Raw genomic sequence first — 18,275 nt, forward strand, 5'->3', positions numbered from 1 at the left:
AATGCATGTTGTGCATGCTGTATAATGGAAAAAGGGCAAAAAATCTTTGTAGTTAAGTTTCCTCCTTGTTTTCCTCCCCACAGGAAAAGGAGGGTGTTGAGGCAGTATCTGTTGGGGCCATTCTCTCTGATTACCAGAGGGTCCGTGTGGAAAATGTGTAAGTCAAACACATACTGTCCAGAAAACACTTTGTATCTGAAGTACACACACACACACACACTGCATTCAGGCCTCTGAACTCAAATGACGCACACTCTGTGGTCCACTGAAGGAAAAAGAGTACATCCTCTGTAGTCTTTACCTCACTGCATGTTCCAAATTTGAGTGAGTTTTGTTTAAACAGATATATATATATATATATATATATATATATATACACACACACACACACACACACACACACACATCAGACCGTGTTTTGTTTATATTGTGTTATTTAGACTAGCTTTGATTTTATGTTGTGGTCCTGTTTTTATGGAGTAAGGATTACAAGAAGAGGGAAGACAGTTTGTTAATATAAAAAAATTCACTTCCCTGTTAGGGTTGAAAAACAAGCCTGATTCACAGAAAGATGAGATGGTTGCCGTGTGACACACATACCCATATGTCTTGTTCTTGTTTTTTTTTCTTGCTTTTCTCTCTTTGTTCTCTCGTCTTCTAGACTTTCACAGACTGGACACAGTGCAGCACAAAAGCTCTCCTATTATTAACAAATCCTGCTGTCAGTCAACTATCGTTTCCCCATTACTAGAGACACATATACACATAAACATCTCAGGCATTTTCTGAGCACCAGACATTTCAGTGCAGACAGTTTGGCTCCAGGTACCTGCTGTGGATATGTGTGTTTCACATAAATTTATGTGACAGACAAGCCACAGCTTAAGATTGAGTTTTTTGTGTTTATCTTCTCCTTGAATGAAGCCGCTGTCTGCGGTGGCAGGTGGGTGCATGTGCTGTGGGCTTTCAGGGTGGCGGCCTTCCCACAAACAGAGAAGGTGCCCAGCCAAGTTGGCTTTGAAGTTGTTCCGAAGTTGGCAAATATTCAATATTAACCGCTCTGCATCCCTTTCACCTGTTCCCCAGATGTTTGCGGCTTGGTTTGCAGCCCTTGGCCTACCTGTGGCGCCGAGACCAAGAGTCCCTGCTCACCGAGATGATATCATCTGACCTACATGCTATTCTCATCAAAGTTGCCGCCTTTGGTGAGTTTGCACCTCACTGTTTTGTGCCTTAGCCAGCTGGTAAGCCGCCTGATGTCCCCACACCTCTAGTGACTTTCTTTTTAGTTTCTCTTGTGTTGTTGTTTAAGTAGTCTTTAAGACAGAAATTGGATAAATGAGAGATAGGAGCGGGAAAAGGGAGGTGTAACCAGAGACAAAGACAGACAAGCAGAGTAATGCCCTAATCATTAATCTGTGGCTTAGCTGTGGTGTTGAGACTTGTGCCAGCGGCAAAGGTATTGAAGCAGCGAACAATATGAAAAGATAAGAAGCACAGGAGGAGGTGTGAGTGTAGTACGCAGTGGTATTGGGAGGGTGGGTGTTGAGAGGTTTGGCAGTTGAGAAATCAGAGCTGATTGCCCTGCACATTAATGCAACCTGTCAATAACCGACGCATGCTCTCATTGTGTGTGAGAAGCTCTGCATTCTCTGCTTATGCATAGCTCAGACTACATGGTCCGTGAAGCGAAGATTAAAATCTGGTATCTCTCATTTACGTTTTTAAACGTGCTTCTGCACTGAGAGAAGAGGTTAATGTGGTGTCACCTGCTCTCTAGCTGCCTGTTTTGGAGCCCGAGGACAGGAAGATCAGATTACTGAATAACAGGCGAGACTTGAAAAAGTTTTCTTTTTCTTTTCTCGGGTACATGATGTTAAGATCCCTACCTGTATCTACTTGACAGAGCAGCCGGATCCTCTTTGACGGTGTCTGTGATAAATGATAATTATGGCTACAAATGGTTCCTTTTACTCTCAAACTACTCATGGCGATAGATCATCATGTAGACACTGTTTACGTGCTGTTAAGTGCTTGTTGTCACCTTTGGTAGCAATCGGTCGAAAAGGGGTCCATGGCTGACTGATGACCCGCAGAGCTGAGCGGCGCGTTTAAGATATTCTGCATATCTTTCAACACGGCTCAAATAACCTCCGATGGAATGCACTAGTCATTTATCTTTGATGCTTTATTTGCTGGAAACAATTTTCAGTTTTAATAGCTTTGATAAAGGACTTTTGGGACATAAATAATACAGGGAGTCAGATGCCCGTCAGAAAAGAGATGATGTCAGAATCCATGTTTTTCCTATGATGTTATAATTATTGTTTACTATACTGTATTACATTTAAGGCCAGATAAGCCCATATTTAATATGAATGTATCAATTATTCTTAAAAACCCATCTGAAAACTCATAAAAGGGGTTTCACAAAATGACATATATGGCTGTTTGCCCGTAGCAGTCAAAAGATCAAACACTTATTTTTGATTATTTTCTGTGCCACCCCCACTTAATGAAGTTTAGGGTTATGATATGCCAAGCAGAAAGTTGGCCCCAGGTGGGTGTCTGGGCCCACAACATTTGTTCATGATTTGTACAGTCCTCAGTCTTTCTGTGATGAGACTGTTGCCGCCTGGTGCTATGGTGAGTTATTAACTTTCACACCGAATCAGAACTGACGTGCTACTTGGCTGATGGTTTTTGTCTTTTGCAAAGCGTTCAAGTGAAACTTTTTGACCCTGACACAGATAACGTTAGGAAACCACAACTGGTTTCTTGATGTTAGTTTGGTATGTCTGGATCTTTAGCCGACTGCTTGGTTGATTTGGTAGATTTAGAAAACGATCGTGATTTAGGCTAAAATCGACCATTGTATGGTGTTTTAAATAACATATTACAAGTCAAATTTCCCCACCTGCAACAAGCTCCTGTCATTCTTTTGGTCTCAATTCCCAATCATGATGCACTTATTCACACGTCAACTCAATGGCATAAAGCTATGTAAACACGTTTGTTTCAGTCACTTTACAAATTCGACCACCACTGTTTCTTTTCTGTCAACGATAGGCTGGAAATAATACACTTGCGAAGAAAAACCCTCCTCCTAAAGACCTCCGTCACCCCCTAACCCCATTAACGAGGAAGAGTTTTCTACTCTAAACTTTGTCTAAAAGCAAATTCTCAACATTTTTTGGAAGATTATAATTAGAAAGGAAAATCACCTCAGGTGCCTTTGAGTGTGTATCTTGGCCTCCCACTGTAGGTGTTTGTAGAAGTATGTGTGCATGTGTGTTTTGGCTACAGGTAAAAAAGAGAAAAGATCTTATCAGGCCTGACTTCTCACCTGTCCCAAGGCAGTGGTAATTAGAAAGGAGAGAACTGAATAGGGGTGCAAGCGCCCAAGGCATTTTAGGCAGCACTCATATAATTGCAGCTTTGGTGGGAGCAGGTCTGAGCAGTGAGGTGTGCTGTTTAGGGGGGATTGGGTGACAGATTGGCGTACCTGGTGGCCTTTGGTGTTTGTGTGTGTGTGTGTGTGTGTGAGGGAGAGAGCAAGAGAAAGAGATTTGGAGGGATTTACTTGTGCAGAGCCTGTGAGGAGGAGGAGAAAAAAAACAACTTTCACAGGGCAAAGGTTAAGTCTGCATCTGAAATGACAGGCAGAACAGCTTATGATATTCCGCAGTAGAATGAAATGGGTGTTGTTGCACTATTAATAATAGGAAGTCATTCAAGATTAATTCTCTGTCATTGCTTTCTCAAGAAGACAGGTAGAAATTAGTGGTGAATGGGGAAAGAAACATTTTTCTTTTTTCTTTGTTTCTTGCCGTCTTTCTTTTTTAAGGGTGGTTGTGTCCTTTAGTGACTAATCTCCATAATGAAAAGACAGCTGTCCAAATGCAGGATGATCCCCTAAATGAATTCTCTTCAAGTGTTCATTTATCTGCTGAGGGCAGCGCAAAACCACAAAAGACAGAAAAGAAGATTTTAGTCTTTGAAGATGCCAAATTGCATGTAGCATGTAGCTAAGTTCACTTACCTGAGTTTAAGCATGTGAGTGTCAGAAAATGCATTCCTCTCAAAGGAAAATGCTCATTTTTGTTGGGAAACTGTATCCTTAATATTGCAATATTTTTTGAGCTTACTGTGCTAATTGGCAATTTCCAGAGCTAGTATTAAATATTCATGTAATTAGTTAATTGATTGATTAGTGTAGGTGTGTATGAGGGCACAGGTTAGGCAGTTAATTGGTCCTCAGCTCCACAGATAATTGGCATGTGTGAAATCAGGCTCTGTCTGCTGGGAAGGCTTTTATCTCTGCGTGATCTTTTTTACCCTTCACATGAACATATAGCATTTGTGCTGTGAAGAAAGTAATTAGTCAGATATTGGCTTCTACTGATCATCACACATTTACATTTATTGTGATTTCATTTTAATTTTGTACTTGAGGGGGAGTTAATTGTCAAAGACATTAAAGAGAATTCTTGTCAGTGTGGAAGTCTGCGAAATATGAAGGAAATATATTGTACTTTTTTGTTAACAAAATTCTATAGAGCTTCATATATTGAGAAAGCAGAACATATTTTTATACAATCAGTCTTTGGACAAAATGTAATTTGTCTCTGGTATTAGGTGTGATGTCCTCTAACATTCTGCAAGTGTTCAATCAATTGATGTCAGCTATATTGGCATTCTCAGCCAGGCACTAATGCACTGCAGGGAATACACATGTGATTTCAAACTATTAAGGTATTATATAGGTACTATATAAGGTATTAGTTACTATTAACAAGGAAAGGCAGCCAGTCCTCAATTGAAGCTTTAAAAAAATACATATGATGTAATATTTGTCAATTATTTGTAAATAAATTCCAATAAACCTTTAATATATCAGCAGAACAACTTTTCTTTTCCTAGTTTTCACTCCACTTCAAACCTCTTTATTATTAATAAAAATGAACTATAACATTATTAAATGTCCCACAGCATGACAGTATACAAATGTCTATATAATATTTTAAAGGTGAAGTCATGTAGTTTCAGGTTTTATAAAAGGTGTAACTACATGGGGATTTACCTTTAGCAGCTATAAATATAGAAAAACGAAAAGCTATGGTTTTACTTTTGTACATTTTTGTAGTGTATTTGACCTTAGTTATGTGGAACAAGGATTGATGAATTTCTACAGGTTAATTTTACTTTAGAGTTTCCACAGTTTATGATTTGTTGGACTGAAAAGATTTCATCTTGATGTGATTGCTACACAATTCATGCTGCCTATTATTCTGCTCACACTGAATTTCAGATAAGGGCCTGACAAATTTCACATATAACCTTAATCTTATCATCCTTTGTACTGTGCCACTTCCCACCCATTCTTTCTTTCTTTTCTGTATCCCTCTGTCTGTCGTGCACAGATTAGGCGATAGCGAACACAGCTATTGTTTTGCCGAGGGTCTTTGAGAGCGTTGTTTAAAGGCTGATGCAGCTCACCTACTAGGGAGGAGATGCTTATTTCATCCATTTAAAGGCTAAAATGTTACACATCATGAATCCAATTTTCTCTGTCTTTTCTCTCTGAAGGTAAGGATTAAAGCCGAGCTGTCAGCTGGCACGCCAGATCTTAAGACAACCCGCGGATGCCTGCGATACTGCGCTCAGCTCAGACAGTATCTAGAATCTCCTGGTTTTTAATTTGGCATTAGGCTCAGTAACTAAAATCACAGGCAAATTCAATTAAAAAAGTAACTCAGTGCTTTGGGTTTACAAGTACCAAGGCCGATCACGATCGTTAAAAATAATTAGGACAAAATTATGTTGTGGGGACAATTGTCACTGACTTTCAGAAGGGTAAAAGTGCAGTTTTTCTTTATATTTCTATGTGAAAACTTGAAGTGAATTCTTAAGCACAATCAAAGGTTGCTGTGTTTTTTTATTCTTTGTGTCTTTTTCAAGATAAGTTTTTTACCATTGTTCTCACCTCAACATAAAACGAACTTGATTGTCTAAATATCTTGTAGTTTCCTGGTAAAATCTTTATTCCTCCTTAATTTCAGCCCCTTAAATGTCGACAGTGTGTTTAAAAAATGCTCTCCCTCATTACCGAACTCCCTGGTTTTAAAGTTCACTGAATTTAATTGGAGTTTTATAGGATAATACGAGGTAAAAAGCCCTTTTAAAGAAGAGCCATTTCTCTCAGTCTCTCTTAGGGAAGCTCCTCTATCTCCAAAGTGCAGTCTTGCTGTCTCTGGCGGCAGACTAATGGTGGCTTCTAGTGGGCTTATTTGGGTTTAATGTGGCATAATGAGGTTAGGTAATTGGGTTTAGGTCAAGTTGTAAAACAGGTTCAGAGGAGACAGAGATGTGAAGATCATGTAAATGAGTGGTGTTAGATCGCTGAAGGCTCACACCGATGGCTACTCAAAGACTTTCCAAAGCATGTATTATACAAGTGAATGCTCATTCCACCTCTTCTCATTTCCAAATGGTTTGAGTAACCTTAAGTCAGTCAGAAACATCAATTAGGAAAAACACTCCTACAAGTGCTAAATGGTCTTGGGAGGAATGCCTCTGCATTAAAGCCATCTTTGTGTCATTTTTTTCACTCTCTCCTGTCGTCTTAGGTTTCTGTCTTCATCTTCTCTCCTTGTAAATATCAGCTCATGTATCATATATTATTTAAAAGCAGGGAAGTTAATGAACATATTAAAAAAAGTGGCATCCCCTCAGCAATTTGAAGCCAATTATTAAAATTTGTTAAAAGGCATGACTAATTAAAGAGGATATTTAAATTGGATTGAATTTTAATGCTTTTTTCTCCCTCCTTATTACCTTTGTGGCAGGGTTAAGATGAGAGGATGTTGAGATTAGATATTCTCACACTAATTAAGACCACAGATCCCCTGGGAAGAGAATAAGAGCCCTTCTCATTCTCTCTCCACACTCTCTCTTCCCTCCCCTGTCTCCCTCCCTCCCACCAGTGTGGCCCTCTGTGTCTCCTCCCGTAGTGCTGGACCACCAGGGCCTGGAGGAGAGGCACAGCTGAGATTAAGATGAACCCGGGATGGGTTGTGACGTCCTTCCTTCACATCTCCACTCCCTTTTCTCTCGTCTTCCATCCATTGCACCCCATGGGGCCCACGGATGACACATTAACCTTTGAGGTTGTCAGGCCATGAGAGAAGAGAGATTCTCACATTACGATTAACTTTGTTCCTTTAATTAAACACATGAACGTGCCGATGAGCAGGACCACGTGATGTCTAGGAATAGAGGAGACAAATTGGATTTTCAGAGAAATTATTAGGACGATTCAGCAATTTTTTTTCTTATTGTGATGGCATTACTGTCACAACTGCACATCACTCCATATAGGTCATCAGTTACACGTTAATGATTATGTCAATCAATTAATAGGCAGCCCCAGAAAGAGCAAATGGAAGATGTTGAAGAATAAGGCTAGCCTTCACCAGCAGACCATCAGAAGTTTGGTTCCAGTCATTTTGCCTTCATATTTTAAACTCTCTTTCACATTAAACATGGTGACAACAGCATAAAACTACATGTTTTGGAATTTCCTAAAGTTAACCATTTTACACTCATGTCCTGTTATGTTTTTATTGTTCTATTCTTTGTGGAAAGCACCTGGTACTCAAGGCTTTGTTTTTTCATCAGAGCAGTAAAGAATGTGCAGTAGGAAAATGTTGGCAGTTGCTTCTTTGTGAAAGAATTTGTTTACAAAGCGAGAGGCAGTTCAATGTGTTGCCCTCAGTAACAGGCATCCATAAGACAAAGTTACTGACACAAAGGAGCAAAACCTCTCCTGCTCAACAAGCTGGATAAAGTGTTTATTTGCAAAATCCTGAAATTAGCCTGATCATTGTTTTTCAGTTTGGCTGGTGTCTAGATTTGGATATCTTATTAAAAGAGAAGGAGGATGTGATAAAAGATAAAAGTGGACTTGGCTGGTTGGCTTTACCTGTTTTTGTTTTCTTTAGTCTGAGCAGTGAGGACCAGTTAGAAGGAGCGTGGCACCACTATGCATACAAACCTCTCCACCATCCTTCTTTTCTCTCCCATGCCCGTGTGAGTCACTTCCATGCACTATTTCAGTGGAAAGGGAAGGAAAAGACAAATAAACAAGATCTCATTCCAGAGTTTATGTTCTCAAAGGGAACTAGATGTGGGGGGTGGATTGGCTGGCAAGAGGGTTTGTTGGTGGGGGGGACATGGGGTTCTGCGGCCAGCAATTGAAAACTGTTGCCCTTACCCGAAGAGATCTGTGTACACTACTTGCAAAGTCAAACAAATAGATCCAGGGTGCAGGTTTACGTGCGTGTTTGTGTGACTGCCCGTAAACCTCTCTGCTTGTCATCTTCAATCACTGTTCTCTGGTCCTGATCAGACCTCTCTCTCTTTCTCTCTCTATACATTTGTCTGTGTGCAATGGTGTTTGTGTGTGTGTCTGTATTTCTGTCTATGTGTGGTTGCCAGGTCTGGATCCAGAGAAGCACTTAGGAAAACCTCTGGCTGACATGGAACCCTATTTGAAACAGGTCAGACTGGTCACTATACTCAGATACAGTTACCTAGTACCAGGTATCAATATGGCAAATTATCCAAGGTTTGTCTAGCTTTGAGCTTTGAAAAGCTTTGTATATATTAGTTTGTATATAGTTATATTACTTCTACATTTTGTGTTATAGTGATTGAGACTCTCAATGCTCTGCTTTCCATAAATTATTGTGAAAAAAATAATCGCAGTCAGCCACTCTTGTACAGGCAACTTTGGCAACTCTTAAAAACACATTTACCCTTTCAGCATTGTGGCCTTGGTAATAATGGGTCCCTATCTGTTAATAGAATGCTAAATTCTAGCAATAATGCATATTTTTGTAACAAATTGGCCTTCACAGCTATGAAACAATTTTTAATTTTAGTATGTTTTATCTGTGTTAGTGGATGAAAACGAAATAAATGGAAATTATATTGTGTATAAGTTTGTGTATAAGTTTGTTTTTGTGTATAAGTTTGTTTTTTGTTTTTCCTGAGTAGCTCTCTCAGAAATATGGAGTCCATATTTGTGGAGAAGGAGGTGAATACGAAACCTTCACCCTTGATTGTCCTCTCTTCAAAAAGAAGATAGTTATGTGAGTAAAGCATTTGACTGCAGAAAGTTGGGCCAGATTTTTGTTATGCTATTGTTTGTTTTTTGTGCATTTGTGCAGTGATGCAGCAGAGACAGTGATCCACTCAGCAGATGCTTTTGCTCCAGTTGGCTACCTGCGCTTCACCAAAATGCACACAGAGAACAAAGACTGCGTGAGTCAAACTTCCATGAGTGTAACTTGTTTTACGAATAACTTCAATGCTGTTCGATGCTAAATGGATAATTTCACAATCAAAAGTTTGAGTTGCTTCAGGGTGATTACTTTAAAACTGCTCTCAGGGCAAAACAAATACAAGAACAAAACCCTCTGGTGTTTGATAACTTTGTCGAGAAGAAGAGGAACACAGCACTGCAGGGCAGGGTTCAGATCGAACTCCAGAGGGCCCCTCTCTCCCTCTCTCCCTCTCTCTTACACAGTCTTGCTCTCGGTCTTTCCCTTCATCCCTTGCTCTCTCTCCTCTAGCCCCACATGGCCTACTTTGACGTTTGCAATATTCACTGCAGCCTGAAACTAGGCCCAGCTTAATAAACATGTCTGCTCACATTAAGGCGCTTTGCATTCAGGTAGCTGGCTAAGCGGACACAAGCGAAGTTGTAGGGAGGGAGTAGGAATTGGCTTTTGGTAAATTAGAGGCTGAATGGGGCTTCACAGTGTGGCAAGCGTTTTACTTTCTGTGCAAGGACACACAACTTTGGAACCTAAGTTATTGTCAGAAAGCTGTAACAGACTTATGTTTACTTTTAATCACTCTGATTTTCTCTGACTCTCAAATTGGGGTGGTTTAATAAAAATCTACATGCAAATCAATTACTGCTGACAGCAAGTGCTACTTGTATACTGTCATATACGTTGCTGTGAGTTAGTGTGGGAGTGTTACATCGAGGGATTGACATGTCTCCAGGGTACAGAACAGATTTGCACGTTTCTTTACACATCACACAAAAATATGCACATGTGCTTTTGTCTACATGCATAAGAGTTTATGTGCCCATTTGTAGCCCTTTGCATGTATGTCTTCGTGTTAGATGGGGGATGGTACTGTTATGGACAGAAAACATACCCCCATCCCACAGCCTCCATGACCCTGCAGCCTCACTCCCTACAGCTATATGTTTTTTTTACTCCCCACTCTGCCGCTCCCGCCCCCTTCACACAAACATACACACACACACACTACCACAGCCCTTCTAGCCCTCCCTAGGTTGCTGGGGGAAGAGCAGGGAGAACCATGGCCTGCAAGAGGAGGGAGGCGGGGGAAGCAACCAGGGGAGAACCTGCCCTGGTTCAGCTTTCTGAAGCTCTTCTCATCAGGGTGACAGATCTGCGGTGACACCAGCACTAGAGGAAACGGCACTGAGCTCAGGGGGTGGGGATGGACCACCATCATTTGCCCTCCGTTAATGCTAGTCAAGCTATTTTTCATGCTGGCCAGGAGAGAGGGGCTGAAGTATAATTAATTTGATTATCATATGGCCTAATGTGGTTGACAGCAGATGAGGGGGTGAATGAGTGTTGGGCAGGGTGATGGGGGGGAGGGGGTGGGGGAGAGATATGAAATATGTATTTAAATGTGTGACATCCCAGTAGCATTTGGCAGGTAATATGTATGCCTGAGAGAATGGTAATGATTTGTTATTTAAAGAAATAGCAGCGGCAAAGTATAAGTAAACAGATGAATACAACTGGTGAAATCCAAAACATGTCTCACCCATCCAGTCATGACTTTTGACTGACAGCCAGTATGATTGAATCTACAATATCAGAAAACACCACTCCCTATTCCCCTGAACCACGAATATGTTAGCATGTTGTTTCATATTCATTCACCTTGAAGTTATGTGTGTCTGGGTCCTTGTCATGAAAAACTGACACACACACACACAGAGCCTGCGTGGTGGGGTATTTGAAAAGGTTGGCTAATTATACAGCGTTTTGTCTGTCTTTGCAAAAGGCTTTGTGCTCTTTGGTGGGCATTTGGCCTGATGTATTCCCTGTGGTGCTTTATTGCAGGATGTGGTGGCAAGAGCTTTGCCCCATGGTAGTTGTCCTTGCCAGAACGCCATTGACAAGATGACTGAGGAGGTGGAATATGCTGATCAAGCTGAAGACATCCAGCACAAATTTACATCAAATTGTGACCTTAGTTGTCACTGGGGCCACGGTGAGATTCATTTATTGTGAGACACGTGCATTCTGACATGCATGCATGAGTGTGTATTTATGTCTGTGTGTGTGTGTGTCTCAGATGATATCTTTGTGTGTTGTGTGCTCCTTGGATCTGTGTCATGCGGCCAGCATCATGATGCTAGCATTTTGAATGATTGTTTGACAAGAGCTGTCATTTTTGTAGCACATTTCTGACAGTCTCTGAATTAATTTCGCCTGTGACACAAACCATCCATGCATGGTCTACCTCTTAAACAGCACATGTCATGTAGATAAAATAAAATGTATACAAATTACTTATTATCTTGGGTGTTTGATCAAACACAATAAACATATAACTTCTTCCTGCAGACTGTCCTCCATCCTGGTCATCAAAGAGCTCCAGAGGCTACCAGTGGATCACTGGCATCTACGGCCTTCAGAGCCAAGACCCTGGGATCCAGGGCCAGGCACTGGCAGCATTCTCGCAGCTGCAAAGTAAGAGAAAGTGTTAGAAAAAGAAAGTGTTGAGAACACTTTTGAAGAACATGGTGTGCCAGAGCTGTGGACATGCTTTTAAGTATCTCTGCACTCAGGAAAAAATACAAGGGCCTACTAGAATATTCTTGTTTTCCCTCTCTGAAATCACAGAAGCAAACAGAACACAAAAACACACATAAAATAAACTATCCTTTAATAAGTCATGCTTTCTTCAATCAAATAAAAATTGCATCTTTGGTAGGATCAAGGGGAGACAATACATAATTCTAGTCCAGGGGTGATTTCAGCAGCTTAGTATAACAAGATTTGTGAGCTTATTGTACTTAAGAGATAAAAAAAAAAAACGACGACAATGGAGAGGATCACTTGGGGAAAACTTCTTTGTCCCTTGGGTGTCGTTCTTTCTCCTTGCTGTGTTAGCTAAACACACACGAGGAGGAGAAGCAGAGCTTGAGAAGTTGTTCCTTACTCAGAAGTGCTTGTCAACTTAGTAGGCAAACGCTGTGTGTCAAAGAATCTGTCACAAGGACAGGATTGCAAGCTGGCCACAAAACAAGGACAAGCACTTCAAATTAACCAAAACCAAGCTTTTTAAATACACGCCTTCTCACACACACAGTGCAGTCATGTTGGGTGGGTTATCGTTTTTTCTTTGCCCTGCAGAAGTTTAAAATGCATGCTTTTACAGTGTATCTCAGTCCTTTTTTCTCTTTCTCTTTTTTTGATGGAGATAGAGGAGCGAAAGATGAAAAGCATATTTAATGTTTATCGTAGTGCTTGGCTGAACAGCCTTCACAGTGCAGAGACAATATTAAACAAGTTAATATTTAATGAAGAACCTCTTTGTATGAGGGCGAAGTAGTCTGAGACGCTGGTGTTGGCAAAGGAAAAACAAACTTGAAGCTCTTTCAAATGATTGTAGGGAGAAAGGCTTTGCTTTGAGCCCTTGTGCCTGCGTTTGCATCCAAAGCCTTAAATGTGCACACATGCAGCGTTAGACTGCACTTTACAGAAGGGGACCACTATTACCACTTTAAAGCAATAGATTTCATTGTCAAACAAAAGTTTTAAATTTTTCTTGTAAAATGGTGATTCTGCCTTTTCTCCAGATGAGTTGGACCGCAGGGCCTGGACTATGAAGAACATTATCCTGGTTCACCTTTATTTGAGGAGCATGGAAGACTTTGTTCCACTCAATACAGTCTATAAGAAACACTTCAGCATAAACCCACCAGCCAGGTAAATGTGTAAACATGCATGCATGCCCCTTTTCCTCTTTAAAGAAACATTTTACTTTGTTTATTTTATAGCCTTTAATCACAATCTCTCATTTTAATACAGGGTGTGTGTCCAAGCACCTCTGCCTGCTGGTCAGCTGCTGCAGATAGACTGTCTGCTCCATGACTGGACTGAGCCGCTGGAGGAGGGCTGCTTCCACCAAAAGGAAGCTCTACATGTGCAGAGCATGTCCCACTGGGCTCCAGCTAACATTGGGCCCTACAGTCAGGCCCTCAGGGTAAGTACCAAGGGGGAAGTGCAGGGACCGGTTGCTGGTGGCGAACATTGCTGACAGGTTTAGTTAGTGGCAGCCCTAAAATTCTTTACTTCATATTTTCACCTATGTAATTATTACTATTTCTGTCTTGTCAAAGATTGCCCTTCATAGTGCAGCCTGTTATTTAAAGATTGCTCTGATTACTCATTATTTTCTATTTACATTTCATCCTTGTTTTCCACACGTAATTGGGTACTGATTGAAAACAACATTGCTAGTAATGTGATTATTTTCCAGTGGGAACAAAGAAAAAACATTGTGTCATTTCAAGGGAAGTACTGGATTAATGAAAGGTATTTATGGATTGAATGATGAGTCTTACAGTCAGTTGTCTCTAATGTTTTGTCACGCTTCAAGGGGGCTGAAAAGTTTCAGATTACCTGCAGCACTTGTTTGGCCATCTCTTTTGTCTCTGTTTACATGTAGATGCATCCGTGCAGATGCATGTGATTGTTGTTTTGTGCCTCACTTTCTTCTTATTACTACTTTTGTGTATACATGTAAATAAGTATCCCTTTTCATAGTGGGCATTGTGCCTCTACTTTTGCACTTGTTTGTAAAGCTACAAGTCAAACTTCTTTCATATTGTTTCAAACCCAGAAAGAATGTGGAATTCAAAGGCAGAGCAGAGGAAGTGTGGGCCGTGGTTGCACGCTTGGCTTGGTGTTGTGTTTACCCAGTGTGTATTATATAGGATTACACTTGTCAAGGTACTGTCAACAAGGATAGTGTCCATCTCCTCCACACTGTCCTTGATCCTGCAGCCAAATCCGTCTATGAGTGAGAACATGTGTGGATTAGCCATTCGTTCAGAGCTTGACGGCGTATCTCAGCACTGTGTCACTGAAGTTCAGTTTAGATTCCTGAGATGTAACCTACAGAGTCAGGTTTGCTTTTAACATGCCAGCAGTGTTTGATTTCCTCAATGGAGTCTCATTGAGACATGAAATTGAAGTCAGCTGTGTGCATGTGCTATTGCCTCTGGAAAGCAATCTAATCTCTCATTCCTCTAATGATCATTCGTATCTGAAGCAATTTGAAAAAACAATGAGAGGAGTTTGCTTGCTCAGAGCCGTGCGTGGAGCTTCATACGACCCCTGCGTGGTCTCTCAGTGTGTCTCCCCCTGCTCCTCCTCCACGCTACAATGACTTAATTTGATCAAAAATGTATTAACAACTCTTCAGTAGAGCTAGAGAGTTTTACATATTATTACAATTACCCCCTTGCTGTGAGGAAGCGTGGAGTCCCACCCCTCCTCTCACCAGTACCACGTTGACTTCATCCTAATGACAGTTTTCCTTGGTGACTGTTGCCGTGTGACACCATGGCGACAGGGTTCTGGCAACAATAGAGACAGAAAAGCTGTTGTCTGAGATGGAATAACCTGAAGCACTCCACATTCACTGTCTGCAAAAAGAAGTCAAAAGAGGGACCCAGCTAGACAAGAAAATTGGAACGGGGGGAGGGCTAAAACTGACATGATCCTAATTATGTCCAGAGAGTGCTTTCAGTTTTTGTGATATTTTTTGAAGAGGCAATTAAAAGAGCCTTAATAGAGGAGTAAAATTGAAATTCAGTAGCTTTTGTTGAACAATTCTACTTTATTGTTCACTTTATTGTTCAATATGCTGGAAAATGTCTGTTTAAATGTGGTATTGTGCAACTGTACAGTATTGGGCCAGGTTATTCTTTTGACAAGTGTCCACCAGTTTGAGAGACAGCACATGGCTACTGACAGTACATGACACTCTGGCCCTAAGTAGAGTAGGTTTCCATATTGAATGCTGGCTTTGGTGGAGTTGCAGAGGTACAGTGTAACAGATTGGCGTGTGATGGATGCTGGACCTTCAAACTCCATCCGTCTATTCATACATCTGCTTGGCTTGTCATGTCGCTCAGCCTCAGCTCTCGGAAATGGCAAGCTGACTGAATGTCGACTTGGCCTGGCAATCTGACAGATTCAGATCTGACTTGATTTAAAGAATTAGTTAACCTTTATAATGTCAAAGCTGGGGGCCTCTTGGTGTATTGTATGCTGATATATGTGGCATCAGTTTAGGATAAAGCTATAAAGACAAAAACAGTCATTTATATATTCTTTGTTTTTACACAGTTTTGTACCTGATTGACATGTGTTTAAAGGTTGCATACACAATAGTGTGTTGTAATTATATCAGTCAGAGAGTTGTAGTATCAAAGTTGTTGTCACTAATTGTTTTGTTTTGCTGTCTTTATCAGAGATCTAATGCAAATTTAGCTGTCATTTGTTTTAGGCGCAATTAGCATAATCTAATTAAGATATAAGAAATGTCACTTTTTTTTTATTCCAGCAGTCACTTTATTAAAACAAGGGCTGTTTTTGGACATCCATTTCGCGGCAGAATATCAAAACAAATTTTCTCGTTGCAACAAAAGCCAAGTAATGGCATGCTTTTAAAAGAAATAAAAGTTATTGCTGCCTTGTCTGTCAGTTGTTTCTATGGAAGAGCTTTTAAACAATTCTCCTGCATTAACATAAAAGCAATCTTCCGCATTTTTAAAAAGAAAGATTACTGTTATTAGTTGCTAGATGGATAAAATTGGTCTATCATCATCTATCATCACAAGTCAGAAAGGAGTCTTAGCTGCAGCATTTCTTCCACATATATATATTTGAATTAAAGCTGCCTATTCGGTCACATTCCCTTTGGAGCTGCATTTACAGAGACAAACACAATAGCCAAACCAGGTCTGAATAGAAGGACTATCAGTTGAATGGTTGTTAAACATCTCCTCTTTCCTGTTAAGGTAAGTGGCTCACCCCTGGGATATTTGCTGGGAAATTATACTCACTGATCAGATTCTGCAGGGCGTGTTTGGGGAGCCAACTGTGCTAGCCTCAGGTTGCTGGTGAGCACTAACCCCTTGCCTCATTCCTCTAATTGTGAGTGACAGTCAATATTGCGGAAGATTGTCTTGCATGAGCCCGCGATAGGATTTGCATTGGATTTTCAAAATTGTCAAAGTGGACTGTGAGGCATCAGGAGGAAAGTGGATCTGACGCTGCCAATTAGCGTCAAAGGGAGGAGTGTGCCGAGGGGGGCGGCAGAATTTGAATAATCTTCTTACAGGAATCTAAATGTCTAAAAACAATGAGCTGAACTTTGCATGGCCCTTTTGATGAGAAGTTAAGAGGTCAGACTGAGTCATAGTGAGGCTGGGCCACCCATGCTGAACCACAGAAAGAATGACTAAATGAAATGCAGGTAGTTCTTCCCTCTGCTGATGCTTCAGTTTCATTAGTCTGTATAGAATATACCAACAACAAATACCTAAAACTTTTTACATAACTGACTAGAGAGAGTGACAAAGATGAGAGAGATGAAAATACAATTTTCCCTGTGTGTTTTCAAGAAACATTGAGACAACAACAATTTCCATCAGAGGTTTAAGCAAGAAATAGTGATTAATAGCAGAAATTAAGGTACGTGCTCTAGTTGTATGTTTAGTTCTTAGAATCCTTCAGTACTGTAAAACAGCCAACATGCAAAATTCAAAGCACCCCCCCCTTCTCCTTTCTCCCCTCCCTCCCCCACAAACTTCCTCAGCCTACATCTAGAGACTACAGCTACCTCAATTACCACAGAAGAGTAATTAGCCAAAAAACAGTGCGTATGCATGCATCTGTGCTCAGGGAGGTATTCATGCAGCACGAACAGATTAATTAGGACATTTAACTTCATTTATAATACAACAAAATTAATCCCATAAAATATGAGGGATCTCGGAGGAGGTGCCTGTCAGCATCTGACGCCTCTCTCCTGTTTGCCATAATCTATTAAAACCTTGCTTTTATCTCACCTCTCTCCTGTCATACTTTATGGATTTTTTCATAAACATGGCCCATACTTCATAAATGTCTCAATTTTCTAGTCTATTAACATTACTTCAAAAGCGCTTGATAAAAGAGGAGGGCATGCGTGAAATAATGCACCAATAATATGAAACGCTGGAGGCTAGAACAGTAGGGGCGGCTCTCCAGCATGCACACTCAGACAATGCAGGGGATGTTATCAACTTAAATAAAAGAACAAATGATCACTTCCAACTAAGGAGGAGGGGAGATGAGGCAGGGAGGACGGGGAGGGGCCAAGAGGGGAACAGTTGTCGAGTAATTGAGTCGATGAAAAATGAGGTCTTGCGGGCTCAGTGGTTTGAGCAGCCATGAGATTGAAGGCTCCTCAAAGCAGCGGTGCTCTCCAGCACGTGTAGTTACTTGCTCCTAGTTGAAGCAGAGGATGTTAACACAGACTTGTTTTTCTTTTCATTTCACTGAAGGCACAAGCAGAATAGGCTGATTGTTTCCTTTCCTGAATGCCTGAATTGTGTGTAATGACTTGAACCTTTTGTCTGGAGAGAGTCAGGAAGGTTTTGACTGACAGTCAAGCTTCACCTCAGAGGCTCTCCCCATGCAAGCATTGATTCACTTCCTGTCTCTGTGCATCACCTGAGTCTGTCTCTGTAGGCTTTTACTCATCCTAGCCAAACAGCAGGGTCAACTGTCTTCACTTGAGTTGGACACACACGAAACACACTGATCAAACCCAGTAAGACCTTACCGCAGTGGCATGTCAGCTGTATGCCCCGAGGCCAAGTCTTACAAAGACACACACAGACACACACATACACCTGTGTGCTCTTTGTGATAGGCTCTGGCTGTGTGACAAGGAAAACTGGTTTGGTCATTAAAAAAGTCAGGTGACTGTACCCTGTAAAGCATTTATGACTGACAGTGTGGCATTCAAACCACTCTCTGTGACATGCAAATAGATAAAGATGTATGCAAAGACAAACAAACTAGGCAATTGAGCGCACACACATTATCTTAAACCATCAGTACACGCATATCTGAGTGTTT

The 18,275-nt window shown here is 40.9% G+C and overlaps 1 protein-coding gene across 2 annotated transcripts in view; it reads left to right on the forward strand.

Annotated features, from left to right (window-relative positions):
- Positions 1–18,275, forward strand: part of dph6 (diphthamine biosynthesis 6) — a 52,829-nt gene that overhangs the window by 13,674 nt on the left and 20,880 nt on the right. For both annotated transcript variants that reach the window (XM_028396365.1, XM_028396366.1), the window contains exons 4-12: positions 84–157; positions 1,087–1,205; positions 8,500–8,561; positions 9,061–9,155; positions 9,234–9,327; positions 11,187–11,337; positions 11,694–11,819; positions 12,932–13,061; positions 13,164–13,338. In XM_028396365.1, the coding sequence (XP_028252166.1) occupies positions 84–157; positions 1,087–1,205; positions 8,500–8,561; positions 9,061–9,155; positions 9,234–9,327; positions 11,187–11,337; positions 11,694–11,819; positions 12,932–13,061; positions 13,164–13,338 (1,026 nt within the window). The remainder of the gene's footprint in view (positions 1–83; positions 158–1,086; positions 1,206–8,499; positions 8,562–9,060; positions 9,156–9,233; positions 9,328–11,186; positions 11,338–11,693; positions 11,820–12,931; positions 13,062–13,163; positions 13,339–18,275) is intronic.

The sequence above is a fragment of the Parambassis ranga genome, chromosome 22 (genome assembly GCF_900634625.1).
Source record: "Parambassis ranga chromosome 22, fParRan2.1, whole genome shotgun sequence".
Lineage (NCBI taxonomy): Eukaryota > Metazoa > Chordata > Actinopteri > Ambassidae > Parambassis > Parambassis ranga.